The sequence below is a fragment of the Caretta caretta genome, chromosome 20, assembly GCF_965140235.1.
Source record: "Caretta caretta isolate rCarCar2 chromosome 20, rCarCar1.hap1, whole genome shotgun sequence".
In the NCBI taxonomy this organism is placed as follows: Eukaryota; Metazoa; Chordata; order Testudines; family Cheloniidae; genus Caretta; species Caretta caretta.
The window spans coordinates 8,730,103-8,743,867 of NC_134225.1; the positions used below are offsets into that span (position 1 = coordinate 8,730,103).

General features: G+C 43.0%; 1 protein-coding gene across 3 annotated transcripts in view; it reads left to right on the plus strand.

The window, feature by feature from the left end:
- The first annotated feature begins 291 nt into the window (after positions 1–291).
- The window catches only part of AKAP8 (A-kinase anchoring protein 8), a 29,804-nt gene continuing 16,330 nt past the window's right edge, over positions 292–13,765 (plus strand). For all 3 annotated transcript variants that reach the window (XR_007354327.1, XM_048834244.1, XM_048834247.1), the window contains exons 1-4: positions 292–418; positions 7,938–7,976; positions 9,078–9,110; positions 12,603–12,906. Coding sequence is in view for 2 of the 3 variants with exons in the window: in XM_048834244.1 (XP_048690201.1) it covers positions 400–418; positions 7,938–7,976; positions 9,078–9,110; positions 12,603–12,906 (395 nt within the window). In the remaining variant the exon portion in view is untranslated. The remainder of the gene's footprint in view (positions 419–7,937; positions 7,977–9,077; positions 9,111–12,602; positions 12,907–13,765) is intronic.

Consider the following 13,765-nt stretch of genomic DNA (forward strand, 5'->3'; position numbering starts at 1 on the left):
CGCTCCACGAACCTCCCCTGGGCGTTCCAACATGGCAGCCTTCCCTTTGCCAGCCACTAGCTTTGATTGACGGCTAAAAGCCCAGAAACGGGCCAAGGAGAACGCTCAAGGTCACCGAAGAAGAAGTCGTCTAGTCCAATGGGATTTCTCGAACGTCCGGGAGGAGAAGAAACACTAACCAATGGAAATTGGGAGGGGGGCAGAGCTTTGTGGGAGACCTGACGAATGGGTGCGACGTGGGGCGGAACTCGGGAATACGCCCAATAGGGTGATTTGGGGGCGGTACCCGATCGCTGCAATGGCCAATGGGCGACGGGCGTGTGGCGCTTGCGTAGTGAGCGGAAGGGCGTGCAGTTAGTGCGGAGGAGCCGTTGGACTTGGCTGAAGGCGGAGGGAGACATGGATCAGGGATACGGCAGTAAGTAAAGCGAGCAAGCGGGGCGGAATGAGGCCTGAGCCGTACGGAGAGCGCTGGGACATCGCGGTGGGCCCCCACCCGCTGCCGCGGACCCCGTTTATTTGGGGGGGGGCAACGTACCCCCTGGCATATTTAACCCCGCCTACCGTGTGCAGACGGCGGTGCTGATTGGCTGTCGGACCCGCCTCTTAGCGAGGTACCCCTGCCGATTGGTGCAGCCTGGGATGGCGTTGTGAGGGAGTTTGCCCACCTCCCCCCCCCTCACCGTGAGGAGTGGCGTGGTGGGGAACAGGACCCCCGTGAGGGGGAGGGGAATGGGGGAGGGACCAGCCCTCCCTCTCCCGCGATTGGAAATGGAGCGGGTCTCATTTCTGAAGACGACACAAAATGGCGGCTGCCCCTCGCCGCGTGTGCGCGGCCCCGCGGCCTCTGCGGTCCCGTGCGCGGCCCCCCTATGCGCCGTGGGAAGCTGCTGTCGCCTTTTGCTCCAGTGGCGCCCTACGCGCTGCGCTGCGCTGCCGCGGAGGACTGGGCCCAACACTCCCAGGGCTGCCTAGGGGAGCCTCCCCCGCACAGCCCCGTAGCTCAGGCCTGGACCAAGAGCCCATCTCTTTCAGCAGCCCAGGTTTCTGGCCACCCCCTACCGCCGTAACCCTGTGCAGTTGTCTGGCTCTCTCCCCGTCTGTCTCCACTGCTACAGCTTCTCCCCTTCCCGTGCAGTCCTCTGCCTCACCCCACAGTGTAGCCCTGTGACCTGTCCCCGTCTGCCTCCCCTCAGCGCCCCCCCCCCCCGGGCAGCCCTGTAATGCAACCCCAGATCTCTTTTCTGTTCTATGGAAAAGAATATGTGGAGTTGTAAAAGTAAACATTAAAAAAATACACTGAGAAATCCTTAAACTTTAAGTTACAAGTTGACTGGCGGGAGGGAACTTTCCCTGTGTTGGGGATAGTAGCTGGAACTTGCCATTCATTGTCAGAAATTAGATCACACTAGTGGTTCGTCTAGTCCAGTAACCAGTCTGGCAATTCCTATTTTCCAGAGCAGACCAGTGCTGGTGCAGACCTCTTAAACCGTCAGTATACACACATTTTCTGTTCAGACCGGAACAGCTCTAGTCCTCACCCATGGTTCCACCACTGCAAAGCAGAGTAGTCCAGCGCAATCCTGTTATCCCCTATATGCCATATTAACATAGTTTCAGTGCTCTCCTCTAACACTGCTGCCACGTTAAAGCAGCTCAGTAACAGCATAGTCCATGAACCAGCTAGTATTTGAAGTTGGCAGTTTATATGTTTCAAACTTGGTGTTTCTCATGACAGAGCTACCCACTGTCAACTGTGAAAACAAGGATGTGATTGAAAGGAACAAAAACAATGCCAGATGTGGCCTGGAAAAGGGAATTATTTAGGTTTCTGACGGTTTTGGTTCTTACCTGTGTCAACATTTGTATGTTCTGAGATCTTGTATGAAAGCTACACATATGCCTAATGGAACTCTAGCATATTTTCTTTAATTTCACTGCCAGGCTCTTTAGATAACACATTTTAATGTATATTTATTTGAGTATATTTATAAGCTAAAACACTTTACTCATGAGTACAATAACTAATCTGTGTGTGTATGCATTAGAGAGTAATGGGTGGAATTTATGAAGACAGCTGATTTGACTACCAAAAGATTGTAGTAACATGAAGATTGTTAAAACTATGAGAAAATCCTTTTTCATTTTATTCCAAAGAATACCAGTTTATTGATATTAGGCTGTCTTCCTGTGTGTCCACTTTGATGTTAGGACAGTTATATATAGATATTAGACTCATAGATATTAAGGTCAGAAGGGAACATTATGATCATCTAGTCTGACCTGCTGCACAATGCAGGCCACAGAATCTAACACCCCCCCCCCCCTCCCAATGAATCTCTCACCTATGTCTGAGCTATTGAAGTCCTCAAATCATGGTTTAAAGACTTCAAGTGCAGAGAATCCTCCAGCAAGTGACCCGTACCCCATGCTACAGAGGAAGGCGAAAAACCCCCAAGGCGTCTTCCAATCTGCCCCGGAGGAAAATTCCTTCCCGACCCCAAATATGGCAATCAGCTAAACCCTGAGGATGTGGGCAAGATTCACCAGCCAGATACCCAGGAAAGAATTCTCTGTAGTAACTCAGATCCCACCCCATCACAGGCCATTGGGCCTATTTACCATAAATAGTTAAAGATCAATTAATTGCCAAAATCATGTTGTTCCATCATACCATCTCCATAAATTTATCGAGTTTAATCTTGAAGCTACATAGGTCTTTTGCCCCCACTGCTTCTCTTGGAAGGCTATTCCAGAACTTCACTCCTCTGATGGTTAGAAACCTTTGTCTAATTTCAAGTCTAATAAACTTCCCAATGGCCAGTTTATATCCATTTGTTCTTGTGTCCACATTGGTATTGAGCTTAAATAATTCTTCTCCCTCTCTGGTATTTATCCCTCTGATATATTTATAGAGAACAATTATATCTCCCCTCAACCTTCTTTTAGTTAGGCTAAACAAGCCAAGTTCCTTGAGTCTCCTTTCATAAGACAGGTTTTCCGTTCCTTGGATCATCCTAGTAGCCCTTCTCTGTACCTGTTCCAGTTTGAGTTCATCCTCCTTAAACATAGGAGACCAGAATTGCACACAGTATTCCAGATGAGGTCTCACCAGTGTCTTGTATAACAGTACTAACACCTCCTTATCTCTACTGGAAATACCTTGCCTGATGCATCCCAAGACCACATTTAGCTTTTTTTCACAGCCATATCACATTGGCGGCTCATAGTCATCCTGTGGTCAATCAATACTCCAAGGTCCTTTTCCTCCTCCATTACTTCTAATTGATGCGTCCCCAGCTTATAACTAGAATTCTTGTTATTAAGCCCTAAATGCATGACCTGACACTTTTCACAATTAAATTGCATCCTGTTACTATTACCCCAGATTACAAGGTCATCCAGATCCTCCTGTATGATATCCCGGTCCTTCTCTAAATTGGCAATACCTCCCAGCTTTGTATCATCCGCAAACTTTATTAGCATTATAGGCCCACTTTTTGTGCCGAGGTCAGTAATAAAAAGATTAAATAAGGTTGGTCCCAAAATGTAGATGCTAAGCATTGTCACTTGTTGTCATGATGGTAGGTGGTGTATATGTTCTTAGATGATATTGTAAAAAAACTAAAACAAAACCCACCCCTGCCCATTTGAATCCCTGGTTGGCCACTTAAGTTTTTCTTGCCCACTAACCTAGGCATTTCTTATTTTAATTCTAAATTGTTTCTTTTTAAGCCATGCATGTAACTCCCCCATCTTGAATTATCTTCTAAATATTTTTGTGCAGTTATATTCTGTCACAGACTTTGAACAAAGGATTACAACTGTACATGTTAAGGTCCTTGAACTTCACATAACTATTTTCTAATCCTTGTGTGTGTTGTCATCCTTTGGTTTCTCTTAATCATCAGTGTGCCTTTCTGGTGAGGAAAATAGTTTGTACATAGAAGGATTAATCAAAAGATAATTTTCAGTACAATTGTCTACTGTACCTGAATTGAAATGCTGCTGACTATGGGACAGTTCAGAATGCTGCTCTGACAGAACATGTATTGCTTTCTTTTAATGTCTCCAAAGTCCTTGGTGGAAACCATTTCCCCTGGTAGATGGCAAATAATGCAACAAAAGCTGATTGCAGTTCAATTAGCAGATTGTTTCAATCATAAAACCAAAGCCAGTGATGAATGTGATTTACAGTTCCAGCATATCTGTCTTGTATGGACCCAGGAGGCTGAATGTTAGAAGTTGCTTTGTCACAGATTCGTAGATTCTAAGAAGGTACCATTTCCTCCTGCATAACACAGGCCACAGAACTTCCCCAAAATTCCTAGAGCAGATCTTTTAGAGAAACATTCAGAATGGATTTAGAAATAGTCAGTGATGGAGAATCCACCACAACCCTTTGTAAATTGTTCCAATGTTTAATCACCCTCACTGTCAAAAATTTGGAAATAAGGAGTAATCTGAATTTGTCTAATTTCAACTTCTAGCCATTGGATCGTGTTATACCTTTGTCTGCTAGAGTCCATTATTCAATATTTCTTCCCCATGTGGATGCTTACACAATGTAATCAAGTCACCCCCTAATCTTCTCTTTAAGATAAATAACAAGCTAAATAAAGGTTTCAGAGTAGCAGCCGTGTTCCAGTGGGAGCCTCAACACCTGGTGACTTATTTCTGACTTCTGACCCTTGGAAAGTTGTTTGTCCTTCTGTAAAATAGGCATATTTATCTTTTAGTAAGATAGGTAAATGCAGGTTTTATTCATTATTTTTACTATGGGGAGAGAGTATTTTTCCACAGCTGCGGCTATAACTAGTGTTCCATTAGACCTGTTTTTCATCCCCACTTAGAAAAACAGATTTTCATTACATTTTGTGATTTAATATTGGAGTGGAGTGGGGAGACACTCCTGTGACAGGCACTCAGCACCCTGCTTCAGGGAGAAGAGTACCAAAAGCGTAAATCCATATGGCAAGGCTCCCGTCACTGCACCAATTTGACTCGCTGCCAACAAGGGCATTTTTGAGCCTTGACTTCGCCCCAAGCTCTTTTTGCAGCACCATTCTTGAGCAGGTGTGTTTGCATTCTATATTTGTGTCTTTTGGTTCTCTCTTCCGAAATGAAGTTTGCATTTGTTTTGTTAAACTTAGCCTGTCTCTCTGAATTTTCCATCTTGTGTTGAATTTCTGCTCTCCTCTCTGGAGTGGTTAGTCTCAGTTTTGTATTTATCACAGCTTTTACCAATTTGTTCTCTGCTCCTTCTTACTACGTCATTAATAAATGTGTTAGTGCTTGATCTCCTGACTCCCCTAGACAAATGCTTCCAAACAAAGCTGATGCCGAACTATTAATCCTTGCCCTCTTAACTTGGGTTTAAAACAGGTTAGAAAATCCATTTTTATAATGGCTTTATCTAATCCAGATTTTTCCAGTCATGTAACAAGAACACTAGATTAATGATAATATGTCTATAAGGAATGCCTGGCTGGGGTTTGTATTAACAACTTGACAAGACATTGAGGTGCAGTCTGTGAATACTCCAGGTTCCAGCATACAGAGCAGTCTGGCCATGGACCAAAATAGATGTCATACTAGGCCAAGTAGCCTGTGCAGACTAACTCTGTATCAAAACTGAGGATGGCTGTAAGGTATATTGTAGAGCTACTTAGGCCTTTTGTGGTCTTCCACATTTTGTATATACTGCTAAGTAAGCTCTAGTTTGACATAATTTGTATTTAAAAAACCTATGCTGGGGATTTTTCACAAATGGGCTTATTTTGTGTGTTACGGTATTGTGATCCAGTGACTAGGGCAATGGGACTCCAGACTTGAGGTCTTTTCTTGGCTCTGCTGTTGACCTGCTGTGAGCAAGGGCAAGTCACTTTCTCCTCTGGCTCTGTTTCCCCTCCCATTCTTTGTCTTACAGTCTGGATAGGGACAGTGCTTAGGACAGTGGGACACTGATCTGATTTGGGCTCTCAAGTTTCATTGTAATACAAATATTTGCTCTTCTCTGCTTCCCCTTTTATTTTTTTCATATTTATAAAAGGATTATTTTCTGTTCACTCAAGTGATGGACTTCAAAATTAGGGCTCTGAGGTTGTAGGTGTCTGTGTACACATGGTGTTTATAGGTTTGGGGCTTTATCATTAACTTAAAAAAATGCACTTGTATGTTTTGACTGGGTTTAAATCAGGGGTGGGCAACGTCTGGCATGTGCGCCAAAGGCCGCACGCGAGCTGATTTTCAGTGGCACTCTCGCTGCCTGGGTCCTGGCCACCGGTCTGGGGGGTATTTTAATTTAATTTTAAATGAAGCTTCTTAACATTTTAAAAACCTTATTTACTTTACATACAATGATAGTTTAGTTTATATATTATAGACATATAGAAAGAGACCTAAAAATGTTAAAATGTATTACTGGCACGTGAAACCTTAAATTAGAGTGAATAAATGAAGACTCTGCACACCACTTCTGAAAGGTTGCTGACCCCGGTTTAAACCTTCCATGCAGCGTCCCCTGTGTAGCCCAAACAGAGCAGCCTAATTCTAATATGTAAAAACTGGAAAGTGCAATTGCTGAACAGAAGTGAAAGTAATAAATGTTCATCCTGAGAGAAATGCAGAATGTGAACAGCCTAAATATGGAAAAGTAAACATCAAAACTTGTAGACTTTGTAAAGCGAGGACCATGTTTAAAACATTTTTTATCTATGACTTTTAACCATTTGCTGTCATGAGCACTACAGAAGCCTTTAGCGATGTACTTTCTTACATGCTCCTATTGTAAGTGTTGTATGAGAGTAATCCTTGCTGAGCTCCTCTTGGGGGATACATTTTAGACTCTCTGAGGGTTTCTTTTTTGTTCAGTTTCTTCGGCTTTGATTTGTTCTTATGAAAATGCAGATTAAGTTGCCAAGTTAACTTTTATTATAGTAGGGAAATATCCAGCATGCTCTCCTCTAAATTCTCAGGATTCCTGTTCTAAATGGAATTTTGGAATAGAGAATTCAGAAAGTAAATGTACAGAATTCTTTTTTTAAAAAATATATAAATTAAATTTCAAGACTAAATTCTCCTCACTTAGAGGTGAAACTAAATTAGGGGCAAGAGTCTCTACAAGGTGAAGCAGAATTTATAGCCCAGAGGGAAAGAGGGCAAAGGGAATCCTCATCCATTCAGCTCTGTGGTTTTATGGCTCTGTTGGCTGCTGAAGCAGCATACTGGGCCTTAAAATCCCACCCTAGATGTTTTGGAAAAGGGGTGGAGTCCAGAATTGAGGAAAGAAAGAAATGAATTATTTGGTTACCAGGGTGAAAATTACATTGGCTTCTTTTCAATTAATAATGGGATTGGTAGCCAAAAAGAAATTGAGAAATAAAACCAGTCCTTCACTTCCTATCTCTTCTCCACCAGGGTAACAACATGTGCACTCAGGTAATACACAAGATCGCTCCAGTGCATTTGGAGTATTCTGGCTAACAGTTCTTGAATTTGCGTAGTAGTCCAGTCACTCAGTTTTTCATAAGAGACTTACTTGACTGACTTGAAAATCAGAATAGTTGCAGGTTCACTGTCTTGGCTTAGGTAGGTTTATAACTGCAAAAAAGGTGCTTATTTTGAAAATAATTTTCCTATAAAATGTGGATTCTCTTGAATTTCTCAATGTTTCTGCTTTCACTTGGAGATTATTTATCTTTGTGTTTAGCAATTTGTCTTTTAAAAGCGGGGACCCAGGGCTCCAGATGCCAAATGGTAAAAATACTCATGCAAACAAAAATAAACTCAGCTCTATCCCTCAAACCAGTAAAGAAGGAAACAAAAACCATGCTAGCCACTAATGCTAGTTCCTAGGGTAGCCTTCATTCCACAAGACGCTGGGGAAAGAGTAGCATGTCCTTAAAGTAGCTTAATATGTTTGTTTATTTCTACAGGTTATGGCACTTGGAGCACTGCTGCCACCAATGCTCAAGGTAAGTTTCACAGTTATATTTCAAGCTGACATAGGGAATTGCATTTTTTAAAAATAACTTGTTTTATGCCTTTTCCTTTCTAATGTTCTATAACAGAAAGTGTAACATTCCTCATTTTTTGGCTGATAGCTTTTACCCTCTATAATCACACTGGGTAAGTTTTTGTAAATGTTTAGTCCAGCTTTTCAAGGAATACTCACTTCTGTGCTGTGGTGGTGTTTGTCTGTCCTTCCATCTCCCCATCATTTTCCTGGGCTCTTATATTGGAAGGTTGCTTTCCAGACCGAGGCACTGATTCAGCAAACACTTGGGCACATTTTTAACTTTATTCAGTGGGCAACTTACGGTAGTAAAGTTAAACATGTGCCCAAGTGTTTGCTGGATCAGGTCCTACTACTTGATCTCTTTATACCCCTCCTCTATGTTTCCAGGAGTGTTTCGATCTTATTAAACATTGACTTGGAAGCTTTTTCACTATGGTTTTGCCAATAAGCGTTTGTTGAATGAAACTGGAATCTAATTTCTGCAGTTGCTTATGCCCTGTGACCTCTGCTGAGAAACTTGAGAACTGATTTGTGGTTGTGAAGCAATCCTACACTTTTCAGTTCCTCTTTGTGGGTTTTCCTATCTTGAGCTAGTGTTAATAGAACTGGAGTCAGCTAATAATCTTGGGTCTGCTGATGGTGAACATTGGCTAAAGATAATAGCGCTAAATAATATTTCAATATTTGTAGAAATACAACAAAGATTTTCTTTTTGAACCATAAACTGGGAAGAATATAATATTTGTTTTTGTGACTGGATAGTCTGAGTGTATTGGACCCTGAGGTTCTGGTACAGTATTTCTGTATCTCTGGCTTTCTCTTGAAATAAATCAGAAATATTTCCCACATAATACAGTTTTCCATTTAATTCTCCATTACTTGTTACATTTTCATAAGACAGTACTTCTGCGAGCCTTTTCTTTTCTGCTTATGTGAAAGGATAATATTTTTTTCTGGCATGAAATTGAGTGATATTCACGTAGCCTTTTATAAACTGAATACCATTGGGTGATTCTTCTAATGTTGAAATAATGCATTTGTCTTTTCATCCCCATAGGTACATATGCAGCAAACGCAGCAAATTGGCAAGGTATGTGTTATAAATATATTATTTTTGTGTTAAGTCCTCTATACTCTGTTCAACTTATTAAGTTGACTGCAATACCTAGGTTTATTCTCCAGCTCCCTTATTTGTACCTTGCTTCGTCATTCTGCACTATGCTGGGCTTCAAGCCAGAATAATGATGAGCCTGGGTACCAAACCTTTCCCCTCAAAAGCTAGGATTATGCTCTTGACATTAAATGACACCTTGATTGTGTGCAGTATACAGAGCTGTACCTGCCTGCTGGTACTGCTAAAGGGTTTGTCTGTGTTTCCATAATAAATCCTTGCATTGGGTTTAGAATTTAGCTTTTCACTCTGGTGTGTAATTTGCCTTGGTTTGAAGTATTTTTAAAGCTGGGTTTTGTGCCTTAATTTGGGAAGAACTAATTATTATTACTTTTAGTCTTCTTTTTCTCTAGTCTTCACTTTAAAAAATTGGGTATTGTGTAGCACAGAGGACAATAGACCTCTGATCAAGTCAATAGGAAAAAATGAGTTTCTCTTATTTGTGTTATCATGGTTCCTAGGAGCCCTAGTTATAGACTATTATGCTAGGTGCTGAAAAAGTGTAGAACAGAAAGATGGTGTCTGCCCCAAAGAGTTTACAGTCTAAGACAAGACAACAGATGGATAAGACAGGTGGGGAAGTACAAGGAAATGAGACAGTATTGGTCCTCAGGATAGGCAATAGCGTCAGTGCACCAGTGGCCTAAAGTTGTCAAGTTTATTGTGGGTTTAATAGAATGGAGAGAGTTTTGAGGAGGGTTCTTGACCATGATTTGGCAGCCACTTAACTAGAGCCCTAGGATTGGCATAGCAGAGGGTATTGGAGGTTAGAAGTAGCAGTGGAAGAGCTCTGAGAGGAAGCTTGCCTTTTAGTACATGGCTCAGAAATGCATTTTCTCTTCAGAACCAGTACAGCCCTGGCTTGATGAGTCAGTGCACTGCTTGTAGCACACTGGCAGGTTGTGTATGTGTAGTGCTGTTACAAGAATTCTCTGTACAGTAACTCCTCACTTAAGGTCGTCCTGGTTAATGTTGTTACATTGCTGATCAATTAGGGAACATGCTTGTTTAAAGTTGCGCAATGCTTCTTTGTAACGTTGTTTGGCAGCCACCTGCTTTGTCCACTGCTTGCAGGAAGAGCAGCCCATTGCAGCTAGCTGGTGGGGGCTTGGAACCAGGGTGGACCAGCAACTCCCCTATCAGCTCCCCGCCCCCCTGAGTTCCCTGTGCGGCAGCGGCCCAGCAGGCTATCAATTGCCAGGCAGTTCGGCTGTCCCTCCCCCCACTGTCATGTGCTGCTTCTGCCCTCTGCCTTGGAGCTGCTCCTGGGAGCCTCCTGCTTGCTGGGGGGGGGGGGGGGGGGGGGAAGAAGGGGGCTAATGTCAGGGTGTCTCCCTCCCCCCTGCTCCTGCCCGCTGCTTACCCCTTCTCCATATAGAGCAGGGTGGGGACACAACAGGGCTCAGGACCGAGAGAGCTTGCTGGCTGCAGCTGCTGACTCAACTTGCTGATATACTTAAAAAGGCAGTGTACTTAGAGTGGGGTCAGCGTACTTAAAGGGGCAATGCACATCTTTCACACACACAGGGTGTGTGTGTGTCTGTCTCTGTCTGCCGTGCTGTCTCCCCTCCCTCCATTTGTGCTGCCTTGTAGAGTGTGAGGCTACATTAACAACAATGTGTTAGCCCTTGAGGGCTCAGCCGAATGCTACTTCATCATTTAACAGTAAGGCATTCCCTAAGAAATATCCCACCCTCTGAATACACCACCTCAACCAAGCTTCATAATCATCATTGCTGTGTACAGTATTAAATTGTTTGTTTAAAACTTATAGTGCGTGTGTGTGTGTGTGTGTATGTATATATATATATGTGATATTGTGACAGACCCAGACCAGTGGGGTACAGGAGTCTGGTAGAAGACAAATATACTGGCTACTGGATGAACAGTTTTCTGTTCCCTGGGTGACCAGAGCAGGGACTGCCCTAGAGCAACCAGGAACCTGCTAGAACCAATTAAAACAGGCAAGCTAATCAAGACACCTGGAGCCAATTAAGAACCTTCTAGACTCAATTATGGCAGGCAAGCTAATCAGGAGACCTGGTTTAAAAAGGACCTCCAAACAGATAGTAACGGGGCGTGCCAGGAGCAGGGAGTGAGAAGGTGTGCTGCTGGAGGAGTGAAGAGTTCAAGCGTGATCAGGCTTTGGGAGGAAGATCCTGCCGTGAGGATAAAGAAGGTGCTAGGGGAAGGCCATGGGGAAGTAGCCCAGGGAGTTTTAGCTGTCATGCAGGGGACACTGTAGACAGCTGCTATCCACAGGGCCCTGGGCTGGAACCTGGTGTAGAGAGTGGGCCCAGGTTCCACCTATCCCCCCAACTCCTGATCGGGCACAGGAGGAGTTGACCTGGTCTGTGAGAAACACCAGAAGGGAAGGTCTAAATTGGAAAGGGATCTGGCCTGTCCCTGACCCACTAGGTGGGACACAGAGACTGTGGGGATTGTTCAGTTTCTCCCATGCTGGTCAGTGATGAGGTTAGCTGAGTGGATGGCAGGTCTGAGCCACTAGCAAAAGTGGCCAAACTGAGGGTTTCCATGAATCTCTGAGGCAAGCAAATCTGTCTATAAGTGCAGGACCCACCAAGGCAGAGGAGGAACTTTGTCACTATAGGTTTTTTTTGTCTGGTGAAAAAAATTTCACTGGAACCTAATCCCCCCTATTTACATTAATTCTTACGGGGAAATTGGATTCGCTTAACATTCAGCTTAAAGTTGCATTTTTGTCAGGAATGTAACTACAACGTTAAGCGAGGAGTTACTGTACTGTCATGCACTTTCCAAATCTCTGGATTTGCATAAGCAGTATCCAATAGTGGCATGAACATAGATGTAGTGCAGTGCTTTTCCCCCTCACCATTATATGATCTTGCCCTAAGGCAGCTTATGTTGTTGTCAGAGCTAGAATATGACTCATCACTTCAGATTTTCTGGTTAGTCTATTAAATGTATGTTAATATCGTATTTATTCTTGCATATGTGGTTACAAGCCCAGCAACACAGGTCTCTCAAATTGTAGCATAGCTTCATGGAGCCATACTACATGGGTAGTGCATGCTGACAATGTATTATGCTGTAGATACTGAACGTTATTATAACAACACATCTTTATGGTAGTACAGGATCTCTCTCATATCAGTTAAGACCAAGCACTGGAATAATCCTACACTGGTTCATGATAATTGGCTGGTTGCAACAGATATTTTTCTATCTCTGATTTCTGTAGCTTTAGGAAATCTGAATTTTCCTTCATGGAAAACCTGACCATAGTTGTTCTAGTTTACAAGTTTTCATCAAATAGTAAAGATCAGATGCAACCTTGACTAGTAGAGCGAGTTCATTAGAATCTAAACTCCTCCGATGAGCCTACATTTCTTTGACAGTGTATTCAATTTTACTTTCCTTTTCTGCAAGGCTACGAAGGCTATGACTATTATGGCACCCAAACCACCGGCTCTACTACCGCTGCCTCGTACAATTATGCTGCAGCAGCAGCTGCAGCTGCAGCTGCAACCACTAATACCTGGGAGACTCCCAAAACTACCGACATGACTCTGACTGCTGATGTCAACACCAGTATGCCAGTTGCAACTTATAGTACGGAAACTGTGGCAAATGAGAACTCTGACTCCATCATAGCCAAAATAAACCAGCGTCTGGATATGCTGTCAAAGGAAGGCAGTGGTGGAGGCGGGGAAGGAATGGAAGACCAGGAAAGGTGACTTATCACTTCTTTCTTTTCACAGAGATTTTAAATCTTAAATCACTGTAACTTCAAATTAAATTTGAAACATTTTACAGCAGAGGGAATGGTCCAATATTAATTCCTCTTAAACAGACACATTAGTACAAAGTGCAGCCTTGATCTCTCAGTCCCAAATTATGTTGTTAACCCCTATTCAGCATAACAATGTATTTTCAAAGCTGGTTTCTCTGTTCATCCTTAGTTGTACCAAAACTTACTTTTATTAATGATGAGATGCTGAAGTGAGATGTTTAATCTGCAACTGTATTTTTCTTACCTTTTCTAATAATGCCTTGTAATCTAAATAGTTTGTATTGCTAGACCAGTCAGTATGAAGAAAAGTACCAGATGCTTGCTCTGTTATTCAGACAGTAATATGCATCCTGACATCAGCTGTAGGAAGGAAGAAATGAAATACATAACCTTTCTGTGGCATTGGTACCTGCTACTTCGTCAGCCAAGATGCTGATGGATTTATCTGCTTTAATTCCACACCCAGAGGTAAAACCAAAAGTTTTCTCTCTTGGATTCCTTATTATTGCCCCTGCTGCTATGTTAGGAATATTGCAAGTACGTTGGAACCCCTGTGTACTGCCTCTACCCTGCAAAGCAGAGGTATTTCTCATTTCTCCTCAGGGCTTCTACTTCAGGCAGGGATTTTTGCTCTTTTGTCCCTCTGTATCTAATTAATTCTCCAGTTATTTCCTATTTCTGCAGCTGTGTACTGTGCCACGCTTCCTGTATGCTTGTAGTTCTCCTAATGTGCCAGCCAGGGAGCTAGCTGGCAGTGGGGAAGGGGATCTCTTGGCTGTACCTCAGTGTGGGATTAAGG